A 20,445-nucleotide genomic window follows, 5' to 3' on the forward strand; every position below is an offset into this window, starting at 1 on the left:
GATGAGTAGGATTTTAATCTTGTTCACACAAGTAGCTAACAGAACTGTAATTTTCCCGTAAGTCTTCATTTTCAGAATATCTGTATGTCGTGTTTCAAACCCAAGGAGTTCTAAAAACTTCTTTAAATTAATTGGTTAGTGGTGTGTGTCTGTGTGTGTGTGATATGTACACGCATGTGCACGGGGGTCCAGAGGCCAACACCAAGTATCTTTCTTAGTCACTTTCCACCTTGATTTCTGAGACTGTCTTGTTGTTTCAGCTGTCCTGTCTGGCCAGCGAGCACAGGGGTGGGATTCCAGTGACACACCTCTCCCTGTGTGTGTGTGTGTGTGTGTGTGTGTGTGTGTGTGTGTGTGTGTTTGGTGGAGGTCAGAACTCAGGACTTTACTGACTGATTCATCTCTTCAGGACCCTTTGAATAGTTTCAAAAGCCCTTCATTTGGTTGTGATTTTCTTTAGAACACCCAGTGCATCTGATTTGACGACCTTTGAGACCACTGTCTGCATCATAACTAGAAATGGTCTATTGCTTTCCAGAATCTGGTCTTTATCTCATCTGAGTTCAGAATCTTCTCCCTACCTTATTAATATGACTGGGTCTCTGGCATTTCCTATTTGCATCTGGCCTTCTATGCTGTTGCTCTGTTTCCAGAAACATCAAAATGCCAAGATTCATCAGCCTTTTTCTCTCCTACCCACCAAGCTATTCCCCAGCCCCCTGTGACGATCTTCATGGAGACCATTCGCTTCTTGATGAAGGTCAATGCTGTCCAGGTCAGATTCTTTGGGAACTGGGACATAGACGGAGGGCTTCAGTGAACTCTGTATGTACTCTATCCAACATAGACGGAGGGCTTCAGTGAACTCTGTACTCTATCCAACATAGACGGAGGGCTTCAGTGAACTCTGTACTCTATCCAACATAGACAGAGGGCTTCAGTGAACTCTGTACTCTATCCAAAATAGATGGAGGGCTTCAGTGAACTGTGTACTCTATCCATAGCAGTGTCATGTGACCTTCAATATGTGAGCGGCAAAAACCAAACGTGGTTTTTGTGCTGGGGGTTGAGCTTGGGACCTCCTACATGTCAAGCACACATTCCACCACTGACCTCTCCCACTACCCCTCAGATGTTCTTCTCAGGGCATCTCTTACCAGATGTAAGGAATATCCAAACACTGACCATCACTGAGAAGTTTGCTCCCTGCAGAAGACCAACATAACAAAGTCAGACTCTAAGTTTGACTGTAGTCTGACTTCTTTCTAGTTTAGAATATTTTTACATTTACATATTTATGAGGAGACACACACATGTGAGGTCCAAGGACAACTTGCCTAAGTCCGTCTTCTCCTCCCACCATGTGGTTCTGTGGATCAAACACAGGTCATTTGGTTTGGCAGCAAGTACCCTTACCCACGGAGCCATCATGCCAGCTCCTGGACCTTTTCTTTTAAGGTGTTATGAGTGGTGGGATTCATAAGCCTGTGATCATGTGATCAAACCCCTTTCCCTGCAAAGTCCTGTGCATGTGATCATGTGATCAAACCCCTTTCCCTGCAATGTCCTGAGCCTGTGATCATGTGATCAAACCCCCTTCCCTACAACGTCCTGACCAACTGAAAACAGATATACAATGCCATGTGAGAAAGGGCTAAAATAGTAAATGATTTTAATCATAAAACTAGGCTATAGGTCTGGCAAGATGGCTTAGTAAAGGGCTTGCCAACCAAGTCTCATGATTTGAGTTTGATCCTGGAACCCCTATGGTGGAAGAAGAGAACTAACTCTTGTATACGTTTTTTGTTTTTGGGGTTTTGTTTTTTTGTTTTTTTTGGTTTTTTTTTAGATTTATTTATTATATATGAGTACACTGTAGCTATCTTCAGACACACCAGAAGAGGGCATCGGATCTCATTACAGATGGTTGTGAGCCACCATGTGGTTGCTGGGATTTGAACTCAGGGCCTCTGGAAGAGCAGTCAGTGCTCTTACCACTGAGCCATCTCTCCAGCCCTTGTTTTTTTTTTTGGATATCTTTTATTTACATTTCAAATGTTATTCCCTTTCCCAGTTTCCTGGGCCATAAGCCCCCTATTCCATCTCCCCTCCCCCTGCTTCTATGAGGATGTTTCCCCACCTCTTCCTCCCTCCCTGCCCTGACATTCCCCTACACTGAGGGGTTGAGTCTTGGCAGGACCAAGGGCTTCTCCTCCTGTTAGTGCCCAACAGGGCCATCCTCTACATATGCAGCTGGAGCCATGGTTCTCTCCGTGTGTGGTCTTTGGGTAGTGATAAGTTACTCTTTTAACTCAGCATGTGCAATGTGGTATCGGTGTGCCCCTGCTCCCCCCCCATCCCTACAAACATACATACACATACAAACACAAATAAATGTAAGAGAATTGTTTTGAATTGTACTAGAGAATATTACTGGTTCCAAATATACTGACACACATTGTCACAGGCAGAGCATCTGGGTGTCAGTCTTCTTCCCAGAAAAGAAGGCCATCCAATAGTCACATGACCACCTGAGGAGTTACCATGAGCAAGTGATGGGAGGGAGGGGGACCTGGTGGAGTTGACTCTGATCTTGTAAACTTGTACCTCACCGAGGGCATGCAATCTCAAGAATTATGATCTGGGTGGGATTGAATCACATTAGAAATGAACCCTTCCCAGCAGTGAATAAATGCACCTCCCGGAGTCAGTGCCAGGAGTCACGTAGAGAGAAAAAGTGCATCTTGCCAGGGTGGTTTCCTGGGAAGGTGGGCATAAGGCTTCCGTATCACAGGCTAGGGCTAGAATGGACAGCAGAAGCTGGGGAGGGTCCCAGGCACATCTGACTGCACCAGACTTGCAGGTCCTTTGAAGGGTTGGGGATAAAGAGCCCCAAATGCTTTGGTGAACATAAATATTTAGTGCTATGGCAATAGCACCAGTGTATGCTTGTGAAGTCCCAAGTCTTAGCACGTTAAAGAGGCAGGTTTTGTCATTATGAGTTTCCTTCCGATGTCAACTGTCTGGAAATGCTACTTCAAGTGCAAGCAGGGAGGGTCACGAAGTGCTGCTGCCTGCTCCTCCTCATAAGTGCCGTCTGAACCTTGGTCTCACAGCCACAGGCCTGCCCCGTGTAGCACTGCAGCGGGAATGCTGGTGGCTTCCCCTGTCCCTGTACCACTGCAGATGATCGCCCTGCCCTCCAGTCCCTCACTGTTTACCGTCAGAGCCACACTCACTCCACCCTAAAAGCTGTTCAGCTGACACAGTGCAGTCACTGTTATGTTCTGAGTCACTGGGTTTCCTTGCAGTTCGTGCACCGAGTGCTGGCACATGAGCTTCTGTGCCCTCAAGGAGGACCTAGTTGTGAGTATTATCTGGTTCTGGCCCAGACACACCTTCTCAAGAAGGACTTCGCCAAGACAGAGGAGTACCTGCAGCAGGCAGCACAGATGGACTACCTGGTACTGAGTTCCTAAAGAAAGCCTCCGAGTGGGAGGAGGAGGGGTGTACGGTCTTTGCTAGAATGGAGATGACAGTGGGACACAGAAGCCTGAGTCTCAGCCGCTTGGGAGGGTGGGCCCAAGAGCCTGAAGTTAACACAGTCAGCATGGTGATACTCTGAAAACTGATAGAGTAGTGGCGCCACGCAGAAGGAGACTTCCGGCATGCGTGGGTAATATTTACGTGTGTGTCGGTTTTTAAAAAGTAAATAACCCTGAGTCCTACACGAGGTAAAGAATACACAGGCAGTCATTTAGCAGGGTTGCTCGTTATTTCAAGTTCTAGACTTTTCTTTGCTCCTGATAGCATCATAGTGATTATAGCTGAGTGTGTGTCTTAATATGCACCCCGAACACAAAACGGCTTTTGAGGAATACAAGAATGAGAGTATTCCCAGGAACAGACCCACCCATGTGTTAAAATGCTTCTTTCTGTATGCGCGCTCTTAGGGAAAGAGAGAAAAAAATGTATGCATCTAAATTTAAATGTTTAACAAAATTCATTAAGGACTTAAATGTCACCTCACTGTGTGCTCTTCGTGTGCTTCCTCAGAACCCCAACGTCTGGGGTGTGAAGGGCCATCTCTACTTCCTGAGTGGAAACCATGCCGAGGCCAAAGAGTGCTACGAGAGAACTGTTAGCTTTGTGGTAGATGCTTCTGAGATGCACTTCATCTTCCTGCGCCTGGGACACATCTACCTGGAAGAGAAAGAGGTAAGGGAGAGAGAAGGCCCCAGTCTGTGGTCCAGGACCTGGCAATGGCTACAGAGAAAATAGCTCAACGCTGCCACCTACAGCGACCTGAAGAGCTCCCGGCCTCGATCCTCCCCTAATCCTCCCACACGGTCATAGCCACTTACGGAGACTTACCAGAGGCTTTGGGTAAAACTACATCCATGACTGCACTGCAGAGAAGAATTCAGGAGGAAGTCAGGATGAAGCAGAGTTAGGGAGTTTATTAAGTAGAAACACAGAGTAGCACACGGTTTAGTTAAATGCGAGTTGGGGAGGAGAGAGAAAAACTGACTCAAGAGTTAGTGCGACCCCAAATGGGGACGGCCTTCTCGAGAGAGCGCTCCGGGTGTCCTTACAGTGTCCACATGCCTGAGTCTGGGGTGCCATTTTTTTTTTAAAGCTTCAACAATTAAGTAAATTTTTGAAAATCATGAGTTCAAAATTTAAGTGAACGTTATGAGCTGTGGGGCTGGAGAGGGGGCTCTGGAGGTTGACACATGCTGTATTCTCATCCATGCAAAACCTCCTGCAGAGGAACCCGGTTTGGATCCCAGCACTTACAGAACAGCTCACAAACATCTACCAGGGGATTCTGATTTCCATAAGTTCCTGCATGCACACGGCAGGCAGACACCCAGGCACACACAAACATGCACAGAAAGTTCCGTATTTTTAATACCCGACCTGGCTTATTAAACTTGAAGGGTTTCCCTTTGTGGCTTGAGAGAAGGCTCAGCAGTTGTGAGTATACACTATTCTTCCAGAGGACCCCGGTTCAGATCCAAGCACCTACATCAGGGAGCTCACAACCACCTGTGACTCCAGGGGGTCTGAGTTCCTCTTGAGGTGTCCCTGGGTACACGCATGGCACATATGCATATATGTAAATAAACATTTTTAGAAGAAATCTTTAGCTAAGCAGCGGTGGCACACACTTTTAAACCCACCACTGAGGACACAGAGACAGGAGGATCTCTGTGAGTTCAAGGCCAGCCTGATCTAGAGAGCAAATTCCAGAACAGCCAGGACTATAGAGAGAAACCAAGTCTCGACAAACGAAACAAAACAACAAACAAACGAGCATCCGCAGGCAGAGTGCATTTCTGGCACCCGCAGCAAGCAGCTCCAAACTCCTCGGAGCTCCAGTTACAGGGATCCGACAGTCCAGCCTGCACAGGCCTCCCTCACACACACACACACACACACGTATGTGATTAGAAATAAGGTAGATCCTTTTGTAAATGAAATCGACAAGGTTTCGTGAGGAGCATCTTTTGGGTTTTGGGTGAGAGAGGAGTGGCCATGGAGCTAAGCTCAAGACCATCCTGGTCTAAGAAAAGCCACCTGCTGGTTTTTTTTTTTTTTTTTTTGGTTCTTTTTTTCGGAGCTGGGGACCGAACCCAGGGCCTTGCGCTTCCTAGGCAAGCGCTCTACCACTGAGCTAAATCCCCAGCCCCCCACCTGCTGTTTTTAACGTCCTTGCTCATCTCCAAGGGGGATTCCAATGTTAGCAGCTGAGTGAAGTTTCTGACTTGCAGACAGATAAGGGACAGGAACATTCCTTTCTTTGCCCATGTTTCCTTGACTTTTCCTGCTTCCTAGCCACCCTAAAAAGGGCCACATGATCATGACACCTTTCTACCAGTGGCAAAGCCATTGATCAGCAATACGGACCCAGTAACTAGGGTAGAAATAAGAGTCTGTTATTGACCACCATGCTACTAAAATTATTATGAATATAATGAATATTATTTTATTAGTACATATTTTATAAATGAATATTTTATTAGTACTAATAGCAATTTTACTTGAGGTAATAGGTTGACTTATCTAACAAAACATGTCTTGGGACTCAAAAGGACTTCTCCAGTTTCCTTCTTGATACAGAGCATTAGGCCTAATCTAGCTTAGGATAGCCCCATTCTATAGGGCACTGTAACGTGACTCTAGTGGCCCTCTGCCATCTTTAGGAATTGCTCCAGCGCCTTTACACCAGGTGAGGAGCAGGGTAGGCTTGTTATTCTAGAAAACTTCAAATACATGAGAGTAAGTGTAGCAGTAAATATTAAAAAATGAATCTACCGTCCCAAGCTGGTGCCAGCTCCGCCGGGTCACATGGCATCTGCGGGTACCTTCATCTTAATCAACAGAGCGTCTCAACCACTAAGCTGCCAGTCTCCATGCTGCCACTGGCTCCTCTCTGGGCCCTGCAGTAATCCCGCCATCCACCTAGTTCCGGAGGCGAGTCGCTGCCTCACCAGTTCCATACAGAGACCGCCAGTCTTGTGGCCTCTGCTCACAGTCCCACTGCCCGCCCCTGTGGTTATAGTCACAGCTCCCAGTAGCCATTAAAATCAAAACTCAATAAGTTTGTAATTAGCAACCAGATTTATATTAGTAAAACCTTACCCCACAAAATGCCCACACATTAAACTCTAAACCAGTTAATATTAATGTAAACTGTCCATGTAGATAAGACAAATTGTCCTATAAAAAAAAATCCATCCCTTATGAAATATTCATAAGTACCGGTGGCCCTTTGAGGCCACACAGATCTGGGTCGTCCTTCTCTGCCTCCATCTTGGATCTTCCTTTTTTCCTCTCTCCCACCTTACAAAAACTCTGTCCCCACCTTTCTTTTTCACTGCCCAATCACAGGCCTTGCCTCATCTGTGCTTGCCCTCATCTGCATATAGACATCAACTACAACTCACCCTTTCTGTCTAATTTTAAAACAGAGTTTTTCTCGCAAATGTAAGCTGAGCATAGTCATTACCATTTTATAATTTACAAAGTATAAAATACACCTAACACCCAGTCCATCATTTTTGCCAGTTAAATAGTGCATTCTGTTATCTATCCTAACTTAAAAAGGGCTTAAAATCTAGGTGTTATATCTTGGCTAGCTTGTCTACTATCTGAAAACCATCCAGTTAAATACATATTTTGAATGTTAAACAGCCTGGGAAGGCTATGAGACTATAGTTAGTCTTCAACCCCGTCAGAAATCTGAGGACGACCAATACTATCTGAAACTATAGGAAGTCTAACACGGCTTCCCGAACTGAGACAAGTTGAAGGGACAACTCTCTTACGGGTACAGTCCCATTAGCAACACTCCTAAAGACTGGCCTAGGATCATCTGACTGACCTTTGTAACAGGGAGTTTTGAAGGACTGGTTATTCTGACTGGGCAGAGATTATCAGTCGAGTATTCTGTTTGTCCTTTTCCGGACAGAATTAGTCTGTAGATGAAATGGGCAGTGGCTGCCCAGGGGCTGCCTGCCACAGTGCATTACCTCACCTGGAGGCAGAGACGCTCAGTTTCCTCTTTGAATCCACAAAAGGGGAGCTGCTAGAAGCAGATATGTCTCGACAACAAAAGAACAAACATTAAACGTGTTTTGTGGATTTCTATGTAGAGTAATCTGGACTCTTAGCTATTTCTAATAAATTAACTTGAAAACACCTTAACAGTAAACTCAGAGCCATGAATTTGCTATCTGGCCTTAACTCATCATCTCAGCTCAGTTGTAAGAGCAGTTATAGGGCTGTGTCTAAGCCTTGTACTCTTAAATGTTGTATAGGCACAATGTCTATATGAGAGGAACCGTTTTAATTTCAATTTTATATCAATAAGAAATTTGTACCAATAAAAACTTTAAATTTGTATTAGATAAATCCTGTACCAGTGTAAGAGGTTATAATTTCGACTCAGGAACAAATACAAGGATCTCTACCAGATGAGATTATGGCTGCACAGTCAATTCTAGCTAATTTCTCCCTGTTAAATTCTGACCATTTCTAAATCCCTGAGAAAGACAGCCTCAGAACAACCACCCTCAGGCCCTGAAGTCCAGGACACTGGGTCGGTGACCCTTCAGGCTGAATATGGGCGTTGAGGTATCTTGGGGGTGGGTATGGGAAGTTGTTTGGCTTTAAGAAGGCCGCACCAACAATTGCTGCAGTCTCTGCTGTCTGTCCTGACTGGACCCGGCTGAAAGTCCCTGAGAGCAGGAGTTCAGGCAGGTCAGTTCAGTACGTCTGGTGATGAGACTCACCAAAGCTGTCCATTCTGTAAAATATAAATCTTAAAACAAAGTTTTAGTATCTTCACGATATCTGTGTGGATTGTAACAGTCTGTGTAGGGTGTACAGACTGGAAAGGATGAAATTTTGTGTTTTTGTTTTGTTTTCTTGACTCTAGTTCTTCCAGAGGTCCTGCTCTGTCAAATCTGATCTGCACAGCTCTGGAAGCTGTGTCCAGAGCCCAATCACCTTTTCTAAAAATGCAAAGACAAAACCTTGTCTCAAATCAGCAACCGGAAAAGCAACCAGAGAAATAATATTATCACAAAACTCAAAATCACACCCGTTTTGAAAATTGAAACAATTTAAAATAAATGAAGTAAACTAAACAATACTGTCTGAGCTATTTTAGGCTTCTTTAATCTGTCATGTCAGGAAATCAACCCAAAATTCCCATGGAGCCCACGTTAGAGGAAATGAGCCTTCTGCAGAGCTCTACATACATCTATCTGTTCCGCTCTACCGCGAGCGTCAGACTTCAACTCACTGACTACTTCTGTAGTATATGTCTGTATGCACCCTGTCTGGTATTAAAGACTTCTATTTTTCCCTGTACTCGTTGTGAATGGAGGGCAGAACTTCCCGAGTGACTCAGGCAAAATCTGTATTTTCTTCTTCTAACTATAAAGACAAATCACACTTCTAGTAATGCCTGCTAATAAGCCGGCAGCTTGTCAAACCAGGATTTTAACCCAGAACTCCTGTAGCGCACACGTTAGCGAGAATATGAGCATCCTGTGAGACTTACTAGAGCACTTTATCTTTATAGACATCGGTCTGTTAAGCTCTGCCGGCACGTCAGACTTCTACTTCCACTCACTATCAACATCTATAATATATGTGCTATGTATGCACTATCACATCTATAATATATGTGCTATGTGTGCACTATCACATCTATAATATATGTGCTATGTATGCACTATCACATCTATAATATATGTGTTATGTATGCACTATCAACATCTATAATACATGTGCTATATCTGCACTATCACATCTATATGTGCTATGTATGCACTATCACATCTATAATATATGTGCTATGTGTGCACTATCACATCTATAATATATGTGCTGTGTATGCACTATCACATCTATAATATATGTGCTATGTATGCACTATCAACATCTATAATATATGTGCTATGTATGCACTATCACATCTATAATATATGTGCTATGTATGCACTATCAACATCTATAATATATGTGCTATGTATGCACTATCAACATCTATAATATATGTGCTATGTATGCACTATCACATCTATAATATATGTGCTATGTGTGCACTATCACATCTATAATATATGTGCTGTGTATGCACTATCACATCTATAATATATGTGCTATGTGTGCACTATCAACATCTATAATATATGTGCTATGTGTGCACTATCAACATCTATAATATATGTGCTATGTGTGCACTATCAACATCTATAATATATGTGCTATGTGTGCACTATCAACATCTATAATATATGTGCTATGTGTGCACTATCAACATCTATAATATATGTGCTATGTGTGCACTATCACATCTATAATATATGTGCTATGTGTGCACTATCAACATCTATAATATATGTGCTATGTGTGCACTCTGGTGCTACCACACTTCCTTTTTTTTTTTGGTAATAGGAGAACAAACCACGTGGACCCACCTAAGAGTTGCCACTGTTCTGCCACAGGCGTTTTGACCCTGACTTGTCTTTGTCTCCCTTCCCTTTTCCACCCATAAGTGGCGGTTGTGCACCGGAAGGCTAATCCAGGTCAGAGAGAAATCACAGCCCTACTGCAGTGAAGTAAATCAGGACTCTCTTTCCAATGTCAGTGCAAACTGCCATCTTCAAGGCACTACTGACCTCGTGGTTACTAGGCAACCAGTTTTTAGGCTGAAACCTCAGGACCAGCTGCAGGTACTAGAGGAAAAATAAGCCACCGGGTCCTACCTGTTTTGGAAGTTTCACTTTGGAAAGAGACGGGGGTCTTGCTGCATGTGGTAGTGTGTGAGCTCAGGAGGCTTAGGTCACAAGATTGCTCGAGCTCAGAACGCATAAAACTGGGTGTGGTGGCACATCCCCGAAATTCCAGCTTTCAGGAGGTAGGCGTTAGAGAATCAGCTGTTGAAGGGCATCCTGGGCTACACAGCAAGGTCGAGGTCAGTCTGGGCTATGAGACCCTGTCATATCCTCACCCACAGTAAACGGAAAGGATGGTTATTATAAGACTGCCCTTGAACTTCTGGACTCAGATCACCCTCAACTCTTAGAAACCGAGCAGCTAGAAATATGGGCATTGCATCTGGGTGAAAGCTTGATTTTTGAATTTTTCTCAATGTCTTCTGTGGCACTGTTAAGACTTTTCTGATAGGGGAACCAGAGATCTTGGTGTCTGCCCTCCCCACCACATGGTGCCACTTTTAAGTGAAAAGATGTGATCCATACGGTCTAGACAGAATTCCAGTAACTGCTGTGCTTGCCCAAGATGTCAGCGCGAGTCCCTCCTGAATCCTTGGACCCATTTCCAGGTGAAGTGCAACCTTTCATTAGCTCCCTCATCTCTCCCCGTCCCCTTGCAACAGCTCCTTTACTCATGAAAATATCATCTGAGGACTCACTCAGTTTCAGATTATTCTGGAGCAAACCCGTCGAGAAGCTCATGGTTACCTTAGCAACACGGTGTTTGAAGCTTATCGCTACTTTCTTTTGCCAGTATGATAACGCAAAGAGAACATACATGCAAGCCTGTAAGAGATCGCCTTCGTGCCTCACTTGGCTTGGACTAGGAATCGCCTGTTACCGGGTAAGACAGCCAAGGCTCGGCCTGGTGGCCCTCCAAGTGTATTGTGGGGGTGTGTGGTGGGATGGCAGTCAGCTCTAATGAAAAAAACTCTTTCAAGGTTGTGCATGAACAGAGACCCTTAGGAGACTAAAAATAACCCCATCTCAAGGACAGTTTGACAATGTCCTTAGTTGTAAAGAGAAGGAAATGCCTTCCACATCACTGCCACCCTGATATGGCAGTCACTAACCTTAGACCCTCACTGTCTTCATCCTTGCCCTAGTATTGCCCTCTGGAGCCATTCAAGGCAAAGGTAGCCATGAGACATTTCATCTGCAAATCTGTTAGCATGGTCAGACTGGAATCTAATTCCTGTCTTGCCCAGTACAAAACATGGCGTTCTCGCATACCCAGGGTGGTCTCAGACTCACTAGATAGCCAAAGATAACATTGACCTCCCGAGCTTTCTCCCTTACCTGCCCAAACTGGTATTACAGACACAGGATTTTCCACCTAAGTCATGATGTTCTTGACATCTGTCATGTTTCCAGAGTCCCTGCCTGAGGCTGGGGGCACCGCCTTCAGAGCTGTAAACTGGCCTTCGTTCCCATCATTCAGAAGGCAGAGGTGGGGGGTTCTCTATGAAGCCAAGGCCAGCCTAGTCTATACAGCGAGTTCCAGGTCAGCCAGGGCTACAGGGAGACCCTGTCTGCCCCACCCCCTGCAAAGGGTGGTTTTATGTGCATGTACTCCATCCGTCCATCCGTCCATCCATCTGTCACACCCACACCTTTACTGTTCTTGCCCTTGTGCCCCTACTTCTCCCTCATGGTTCGTCTCAGTGATGTTTCTCTCTGAGGCAATTCTCCAGTCTTCTGGCAGACCTGATACCATTGCTCTGTCTCACCTCCAGACCATACATGTACTTTTGCTTCAGAAATATTTATTTTGTAAAACTGTTCATGCACTTGATTTTTTATTACCTGTGGTTACATATCTGCCAGTGAGGTCTCTGGGGGCAGGGGCTGTAGACGTACAACCTACTTTTATTCTCGGCATCAAGTACATTTCTGAGCAGAGAGCCCATCTTCAGCAAACCCGAGTCAAAACATGGGCACGGCTGGAAGGCCGCACTTCATCTCTTCACAGCCTTAGAAACTCACTGTTCTTCTAGAACAGAAGAAAAAGATGTCTAGGCTTGGTGGCTCATAAATATAACCCCAATGCCCGATCAGCTGAGGAAGGGGGATAGTTTCAGGTTCAAGGCCAGCCTGAAATACATATGTTTCAGGCCAATCCTGTGAGTTTCACTAACAGGGAGACGCAGTCTCTTAAGTAATTTAAAAAACAAAAGTAAATCAAACAAAAATTGGAGGGGATATATACCTATCATATACCCACCCACAAATACTGTCTATTATAGTTACATAATTATACAGAATGTATACAATATATGCTACATAGGAATTCAGAAACACTGGTGGATTTTGAGGTGTGTTTTGAAAAGCACTAGTACAGGTCATGGGTGGACATCTGTTGGTCGGATAGCAGAGTCAGCTAAGCTGACTCTTGCTGTGTTTTATAAAAAAGAAAGAGGACAGGATATGCTTTGGTAGAGGCACGATATGGTGAGGTGGGAGGGGGTGCTCTTGGGGCCCATGCTGAGGCATCCCTTCCCCTGAGGTGCTAGCCACATAATGGGTACACTATGGAATAGAGTTTATTTAGGGCATGGGAAGGGGAGTTGAAAAGGGAGTAGAGACAAAGGTGAGACACACACACACACACACACACACACAGAGACAGAGACACACACAGAGACAGAGACACACAGAGACAGAGACAGAGACAGAAGAGAGAGAAGAGAGGGAATACCAGCCAGGAACATGTGGAGAGAGAGGGGGTGGGAAGAGAGGAAGGATGAGGTCTGAGAGAGACGGGACAGAGAGAGTAAGAGAGATGAGAGGGTCAAAGAGGGGGGCCCCTTTTATAGTAAACCAGGCATATTGGCTATTGCCAGGGAACTGTGGGGCAGAGCCTAGAAGAAATACTAAGAACTCTAGTTGACTTAAGTGAAAACTACTTTGGACTGTCTCTCCTGACTCTCCCCCTCTGCCAAGCTGGAGGAGCTCACTGAAGCTGAGGATGCTCTGTCTGAAGCCAATGCATTGAATAACTGCAACGCGGAGGTGTGGGCCTATCTGGCTCTGGTCTGCCTGAAGGTAAGTGTTCCTTAGTGTCCCTTCACAGAGCCCTCTCAGGGGTCCCACTGAGAAAGGAAGTCGGGGGAGATCCAGACCTGTCATTGTACTGATGACAAAGGAAGTGTCCCTCCTGGGCGGTTCCTCGAGATAGATGTGTGCTTAGTGATCACTTACTCACTTTTCTTTTCTTTCAGGTTGGACGACAACTAGAAGCTGAGCAGGCTTATAAGTACACAGTAAAGGTGAGACGGGAGATTGCCCTTCTGAGCGTGTACAGACTGTGGGAGCGCTCAGTGCTTGATGGATTTTTACCCATGGAGCCAATACACTCTAATTCTTCCTGAGAGCTCCCAGTGTTGAGAATAGAGGAGAGGCCCATTCCATCCCTGCAAATCTGGAGCCTCATAAATTAGAGGTCTTCAGAGTTACATAGTGTGTTGGACATGACTTCTTCCTGCCTTGTTTCTGCAGCTGAAACTGAAAGACCAGGCTCTGCTTGAAGAAATCCACAGTGTACAGGAAATGGTTGGCTTTGGAAATCCATCTTTCTGACGTTCTTACAAGTGGATATTTAATATAGAACCCCAAGCCTCTCTCCTTCCCAAATTGTCACCAGATGAAACCCGCCCATCCCTCCCACCCTTTGTTTGTTGGCTGTTAGATCACATTAAAAAAACCCAAAAACTCAAAATTCATCGTTTCTGGAGTCGTATGTGTAGCACATTATATGCTCTTATGTAATTATGTAACAATTAATAGACACTATTCGTGGGTGGTATATTGCATAATCAATGGTGTGACTATTAGAATTTCTGATGAAAGTTTATCTGACCACCCTGGAGGTAATCCCCTGGAGGTGCGCAATTGCCAAGGCTCTTGACCAGCTTTAGTTCCCAGCTGGGGCTTGGGAATTAAGGCAACATCTTCAAAGGTGGGCCTAGAATACAACTGTGCTGTTTCCCTGGGTAAGAGAACAGAGGATATTCCGAGGGCGTGGGAAGTGTCGCAGGAGAGACGTACTTGCAGGGTAACCAGCACCCCAGTGGACAGGACCGAGAATGTCCGCACCACCACAGGAACTTAAGCTAAAGACCGCCAGCAGCCCCCGCCTACAGACACGCCTCTTCCGCAGCAGTCAACGAACAGTCACCGGTGCCTTGCCGTACGCCCGTACGCATTGGAGGAGAAAGCGGAAGGGGCGGGCCGATCGGCCGCTGCTTCCGCAGAGGGCTTTCCGGCTCTGGTGTGATGCCGACGTTGCGGCGAGTACCTGCGCGGCCGCTTGGGGGCGCTCTTTCAGTCTTTAGGCTCCGTGGAGCCGCTCTGTGCAGGGGGACAGCCGGAAAGCGACTCACCGGAGCGCCATGGTCCACCTCAGTGAGTGCGCGGGGCTTCCGGGCGGGTGTGGACTGCGGCCACCCGGGCTAGGCACGGCCACGCTGCCATCCAGTGGATCTGCTTCTCAGTCCGTTTTGCTTTTAGCGATGGTCTCATTGTCTGGGCTGGAACTCGCAATGTAAAGACAGGCTGGCTTCGAACTCCTTCCTAGTTTGTCTTTGCCTCCCAAATGTGCTGTGATTAAAGGAGTGAGTTGCCATGCACAGCATCTCCCTCCCCCGCCCCCCCATCCACCACAAGTAGAAATCGTTTTGCAGTGGAGGCACCTAAGGGTAGGACAAGGTCACAGCTAAGTAAGTGGTGTTAAGGTCTGAGAATTTGGAAAATAATCCACAATGAAAACCAAGTTCGAACCAGCAAAAGTTTTATTCAAAAAGCTGATATTTCAGGGAGACCGGGGGACAAGACAGGGCAGCCTTTTAAAACATAAAACCCACAAATTAGGTGGGCTAGGGGCAACCAATAGGGTACATGCCAGGTTTTTCCTGCCTGGCATTTTAAGTAGGTTTCTACTGGTCAAGTACCTCAGATGGCTTTCTTAATAACTTGGCCTGGATTGAGGCCAGCCAATCAGAGCCTATGTAGAGGCTGGGGTTTCAGTCACTACTGGGTGCTAACCGACAAGGCATAGGGTGGGGTATTGTGGTCTAAGTTCATATGGGACACCTAGGCCAGAAGCCATTTCTGGGAATTCAGCTGTTTGTTGGAATTTATCTTAGTACAAAGTGGAGACTAATATACAAGATGGAGTCTCTGAAGGTAAAGAGGCCCCCAACAGCAGCAGGTCTGCGTTACCAGGATTTGGAAAAAAGGAGGTCTGTCTTGTCTGGCGTGGTTAAGAGGAGTTTCCCAAACAAGATTGTATCTAAGCTGGATGGAGGATGGCGTAGATTGGAATTGAGAACATTGCAGTAGAAGGAGGAGTTGTGCTTTTTTACCTTACATGAACCGAGTCTTCTGTTTCTGCGTCCTAACTAGCTGTTTCTCCACAGCAACCTTTTTCTGCAAAGCCTACCACGGCGGCCACCTAACCATACGCCTTGCTTTGGGTGGCTGCACCAACCGGCCTTTTTACCGCATTGTGGCTGCTCACAACAAGTGTCCCAGGGATGGCCGATTTGTGGAGCAGTTGGGCTCCTATGATCCACTACCTAACAGTCATGGAGAAAAGCTAGTTGCTCTCAACCTGGACCGGATCCGGCACTGGATTGGCTGTGGGGCTCAGCTCTCTAAGCCCATGGAGAAACTTTTAGGTAAACCAGCTCCGAGCTTAGATAATTTAAGAGATTTTATACTGTGGTCAACTCTGGAATAATGGAAAAGAAGAAGGGTTTTTAATTTCCATCCAAGCTACTCTAGACAGGAGTGGAAGGTGAACTTATATAATTGCCATTTTTAAATCTAGAGACCCCCTTTGTGAACTCCTTTAGAAGACATGGACTAGGATTTTGTGCAAAAAAAGAAAGAAAGAAAGAAAGAAAGGAAGAAAGAAAGGAAGAAAGAAAGAAAGGGCTGGAGAGATGGCTCAGAGGTTAAGAGCACTGACTGCTCTTCCAGAGGTCCTGAGTTCAAATCCCAACAACCACATGGTGGCTCACAACCATCTGCAATGGGATCTGATGCCCTCTTCTGGTGTGTCTGAAGACAGCTACAGTGTATTCATACATGAAATAAATGATGGGGCTGGGGATTTAGCTCAGTGGTAGAGCGCTTACCTAGGAAGCGCAAGGCCCTGGGTTCGGTCCCCAGCTCCGAAAAAAAGAACCAAAAAAAAAAAGAAAGGAAGAAAGAAATGTGTCTTGGTTGTCTGTCAGTTCTTTCTCTCTCATTCATTCATTCATTCATTCATTCATTCATTCATTCATTCATTCATTCATTCGTAGAACCCTGTTGGGAAGTAGACAGTGAGCATGGCAAGCCAAGAGTCTATTTCTTGTCTCTGCTGTGGGTCAGGTGTTGGGTCTCAGTTCTGGGAAGCAGATTCTTGGGAAGAATTGGCAAGTGCCACACTATAATGAAATTCCTGTTGCTTTTAGGTCTGTCTGGCTTTTTCCCGCTGCATCCGATGATGATCACCAATGCTGAGAGACTACGAAGGAAGAGAGCAAGAGAAGTCTTCTTAGCATCTCAGAAAGCAGACTCAGAGCCCCAAGAGACAGAAGCAAGCTGACTTCAGTGAACACAGCTGTGGCCGCAAGGTCCAGGGCCTATAAAACTTGTGCATCGAGTTCGTGCTGGGTTTGAGGATCAATAAATGAAGTTTTCCAAGTCTCAATCTTCCAGCATAATCTGAGCTGGGGTCAGACAGAGGTTAGTCTTTGTCTGATGTTGGAGCTGGACGTAGATACCTGCTAAGCTTTCCTGCCTTACCTTGTGACATTCAGTAGGTACAGGGAGGTTTGGGCTTTGGGTTAGGCCCTGGTCACATGGGCAACTTTACAATCTGCTCATATCCAGTACTTTCCTGCTTCAAAGTCTTCAGCCAGAGTGGTTTTGGCCCATTCAAATGTTTTCTTTAGGGCTGGAGAGATGGCTCAGTGGTTAAGAGCACTGACTGTTCTTCCAGAGGTCCTGAGTTCAATTCCCAGCAACCACATGGTGGTTCACAACCATCTGTAATGAGGTCTGATGCCCTCTTCTGGTGCATCTGAAGACAGCTACAGTGGACTCAGTGTGCTCATATGAATAACATAAATAAATCTTTACAAACAAATGTTTTCTTTAAGATAGGGTATTGCTCTGCAACCATGCCTGTCGTGGCACTTGTTTTATGTGATATGTAGGCCAGCTTAATCTTGAACTTGTAGCCATCCTCTTGCCACTGTCCCCTGAGTGCTGGGATTGTAAGTAGGGCTTCTATACGTGGCCCAGATGTTTCCTTAAACACTTGGGATCATCCCAAAGTTCAAGAATACAGTCGCCTTGTTTATTGCTTGTGTGAATGGGGATTTATAGTGTTTCCTTGACACATGATCTCAGGTTTACAAAGATTCCTTGTAAAAGTTGTTTGGGGGCTTTAATAGCCTTACCTTTGTTTTGTTTTGTTTTTCTTTCCTGACACTAGTTTCTCTATAATAGAACTTGCTTTGTATGCCAGGCCAGCCTTGAACCAGAGAGATCACCTGCCTCTGCCTGCTGAATGCTGGAAATAAGGCCTACTGCACCACCTTTTAAAGAGTAGTCAGAAGGAAGCTAACCCAAGACCCTTCACATAGTCACTGTGTTAGACTGTGCTGTGTATGGTGTATGTCAGCCTTAGGTCACTGTGTTAGACTGTTGCTGTGTATGGTGTATGTCAGCTGTAGGTCACTGTGTTAGACTGTTGCTGTGTATGGTGTATGTCAGCTGTGGGTCACTGTGTTAGACTGTTGCTGTGTATGGTGTATCTCAGCTGTGGGTCACTGTGTTAGACTGTGCTGTGTACTGTGTATCTCAGCTGTGGGTCACTGTGTTAGACTGTGCTGTGTATGGTGTATGTCAGCTGTGGTCCAGTTATATCCATGTTCATGGGAGGAGGGAAGTATGCCTCAGGAGTAGGAAACTTTTAGAGCCATTTGGGATTCACACTCTATGTCTACCTACTAAGAATTTTCCTTTTGCCTGTATGAAGGGGAGAATAATGATAAGACAGCTTTCCCAAAGTCTACTTTAAATGTCAGTGGTAGAGGCCTACAAGATGGCTCAGGGGGTAAAAGTACTTTAATTTTACCTCAGCCCTGAGGTACTGAGTTCAAATCCTAGAACCCATGTAATAGCTGGACAGGAAGCAGAGAGTCTGGAGTAGCAGCATCCTACAGGGACATGGTGGAGAGAGACAAAGGAATCCTGACACTCAGAGGCCAGCTGCAGAGTGGAAAAACAACACAGGACATCTTGTCTCAAATGAGGTAGAAAGTAAAGACTGACACCTAAGGTCATCATGCACGTGCCCACTTTAACCAACACACGAACGTGCATGCATCATACACAGAACAAGGTCAGTGGTAGAATTGTTTTAGGGATCATGAGTTTGGTGTATATGACAGGCTATATGAAATAAAGTGTAACATCTGATTCATAATGCCCCAGAACAATGGGGTGCTACATGCTGGATAATGCCATCTAAGTTTATAGAGAGTGTTCTAGGGCCTGCTAATGCTCTGGCCTCTCTGATCTGGGTTCTGAGAATAGTTACTCAGTAATGTACACTCAGAGGTCGCTCTCCAGTGTGGCTGCTGGCTCTCCTTCACTGGCATGAAGGGACATTGAAAGTAGTAAGAGAGGGACTGATCTGAGGAGGGGAAAAGCCAAGGAAGGACAACTATTTAAAATGATGGATGAGTCAGTGCAATTAGGTCTATCGTTGTGTGAGGTGACTGGGGCAGGTGAGTGGGATTGATTCTGTGCTGCCCAAGATACACATCCTGTGAGATAAAAGGCATTTTTTGTGTGTGTGTTTTTTTTTTTTCTTTTCTATTTTTCGGAGCTGGGGACCGAACCCAGGGCCTTGCGCCTGATAGGCAAGCGCTCTACCACTGAGCTAAATCCCCAACCCGCTTTATGTGCTTTGTGTGATACAGGCTTATCTCTGCATGACCTGAGGGTTCAACCCATATGGGTCTCTAGTTGTACTTCTGAGTATCGCCTTAAAAAACAAAACTTAAGGTTGAACATGCTAAATTTCCCAACTTTGGTACATGACTTTATTTTGTATTACATTTTCCTTACTTTTCATGTGTGTGTATAGGCCAAAAGACAGCTTGTTGGAGTCTGTTCTCTCCTTCCACTGTATGGTCCCAGAGGTCTTCAGGTATGGCGGCAATCACTCCAACCCGCTGAACATCCTCGCCAGCCCGAGTAACGGCTCTCTGTTGGGAAAACTTTCGATCTGTTGTGTACTTTCATGTGTCATTGAGCTTCTGTGCAGGGGACAGGGAGGAAGAGTAGTTGTGGAGGGCAGGGGCGGAGGGAGGGTGTGCCTCCGCTGCAGAAGACGCCACCATCCCCATGCTGCAGGCCGAATTTTACTTCACGGGCGAGAGCGAGGCCGCTTTGCGCTGCCGTAAACTGCCGTAACGCGCGGCTGGCCCCGCCCCCGGCGCTCCTCCTGTGACGCAGGCGCCCAGAGCTATTTGGGCGGGAAAAGGCGGCGGGCCGGCGGAGAGGCTGTGGGTAAAGCTTCGCGGGGTTTGCGGAGCAGCCTCTTCCCCGGGATGGGGCTGCTGGAGCTGTGCGAGCAGGTGTTTGGCACCGCCGACCTCTACCAGGTGCTGGGCGTGCGGCGCGAGGCTTCCGACGGCGAAGTCCGACGCGGCTACCACAAGGTGTCCCTGCAAGTGCACCCCGACAGAGTAAAGGAGGACCAGAAAGAGGACGCCACCCGCCGCTTCCAGGTTTGTGGGACCGCGATCGGACGGCTACGCGGCCCTGTGCTCTCGCGGGGCCCCCGTTCCTAGGACAGCGCGCTGCTGATCCTCGGCCTGGCATTTTTAAGCTTTTCTAGCTTCCCTGTTTCAGTGGGAGGCTCAGGGTGACTTTTGGATGTTCTGCTTGCAGATCTTGGGGAGAGTGTACGCGGTTCTGAGTGACAAGGAGCAGAAAGCAGTGTACGATGAACAGGGGACAGTGGACGAAGACTCTGCTGGCCTCCACCAAGACCGAGACTGGGATGCGTATTGGAGATTACTCTTTAAAAAGGTAAAGAGCTTTATGGCTTTGATTAATTCCCACCATTCAGTCCGTAAGA

General features: G+C 46.2%; 3 protein-coding genes across 22 annotated transcripts in view; all 3 read left to right on the forward strand.

Moving 5' to 3' along the window:
• The window catches only part of Cfap70 (cilia and flagella associated protein 70), a 65,681-nt gene extending 51,668 nt beyond the window's left edge, over positions 1 to 14,013 (forward strand). For 10 of the 17 annotated variants that reach the window (XM_006251665.5, XM_063274375.1, XM_006251667.5 and 7 more), the window contains 7 exons: positions 654 to 775; positions 3,312 to 3,464; positions 4,057 to 4,218; positions 11,050 to 11,139; positions 13,239 to 13,340; positions 13,517 to 13,564; positions 13,794 to 14,013. In XM_006251665.5, coding sequence (XP_006251727.1) covers positions 654 to 775; positions 3,312 to 3,464; positions 4,057 to 4,218; positions 11,050 to 11,139; positions 13,239 to 13,340; positions 13,517 to 13,564; positions 13,794 to 13,874 — 758 coding nt within the window. In that variant the 3' untranslated portion in view covers positions 13,875 to 14,013. The other 7 variants (XM_063274374.1, XM_063274377.1, XM_063274376.1 and 4 more) reach the window with 4 other exon arrangements.
• Positions 14,014 to 14,597: 584 nt separating this feature from the next.
• Mrps16 (mitochondrial ribosomal protein S16) lies at positions 14,598 to 17,000 on the forward strand. The gene is made up of 3 exons (NM_001109518.1): positions 14,598 to 14,699; positions 15,713 to 15,973; positions 16,757 to 17,000. Exons 1-3 carry the CDS (start codon positions 14,687 to 14,689, stop codon positions 16,888 to 16,890), a joined length of 408 nt encoding a protein of 135 aa, NP_001102988.1. The 5' UTR covers positions 14,598 to 14,686; the 3' UTR covers positions 16,891 to 17,000.
• A 631-nt stretch (positions 17,001 to 17,631) lies between these two features.
• The window catches only part of Dnajc9 (DnaJ heat shock protein family (Hsp40) member C9), a 32,167-nt gene continuing 29,353 nt past the window's right edge, over positions 17,632 to 20,445 (forward strand). For 2 of the 4 annotated variants that reach the window (XR_010057842.1, XR_010057843.1), the window contains exons 1-2: positions 17,632 to 20,092; positions 20,256 to 20,396. Coding sequence is in view for 2 of the 4 variants with exons in the window: in XM_063274477.1 (XP_063130547.1) it covers positions 19,913 to 20,092; positions 20,256 to 20,396 (321 nt within the window). In the remaining 2 variants the exon portion in view is untranslated. The remainder of the gene's footprint in view (positions 20,093 to 20,255; positions 20,397 to 20,445) is intronic. The other 2 variants (XM_063274477.1, NM_001108865.1) reach the window with 2 other exon arrangements.

The sequence above is a fragment of the Rattus norvegicus genome, chromosome 15, assembly GCF_036323735.1.
Source record: "Rattus norvegicus strain BN/NHsdMcwi chromosome 15, GRCr8, whole genome shotgun sequence".
Classification (NCBI taxonomy): Eukaryota; Metazoa; Chordata; class Mammalia; order Rodentia; family Muridae; genus Rattus; species Rattus norvegicus.

Coding starts and splice junctions, on each gene's coding strand:
- Mrps16 (NM_001109518.1), top strand. Junction 15,974..16,756: donor GCCCATGGAGAAACTTTTAG/GTAAACCAGCTC, acceptor TGTTGCTTTTAG/GTCTGTCTGGCTTTTTCCCG.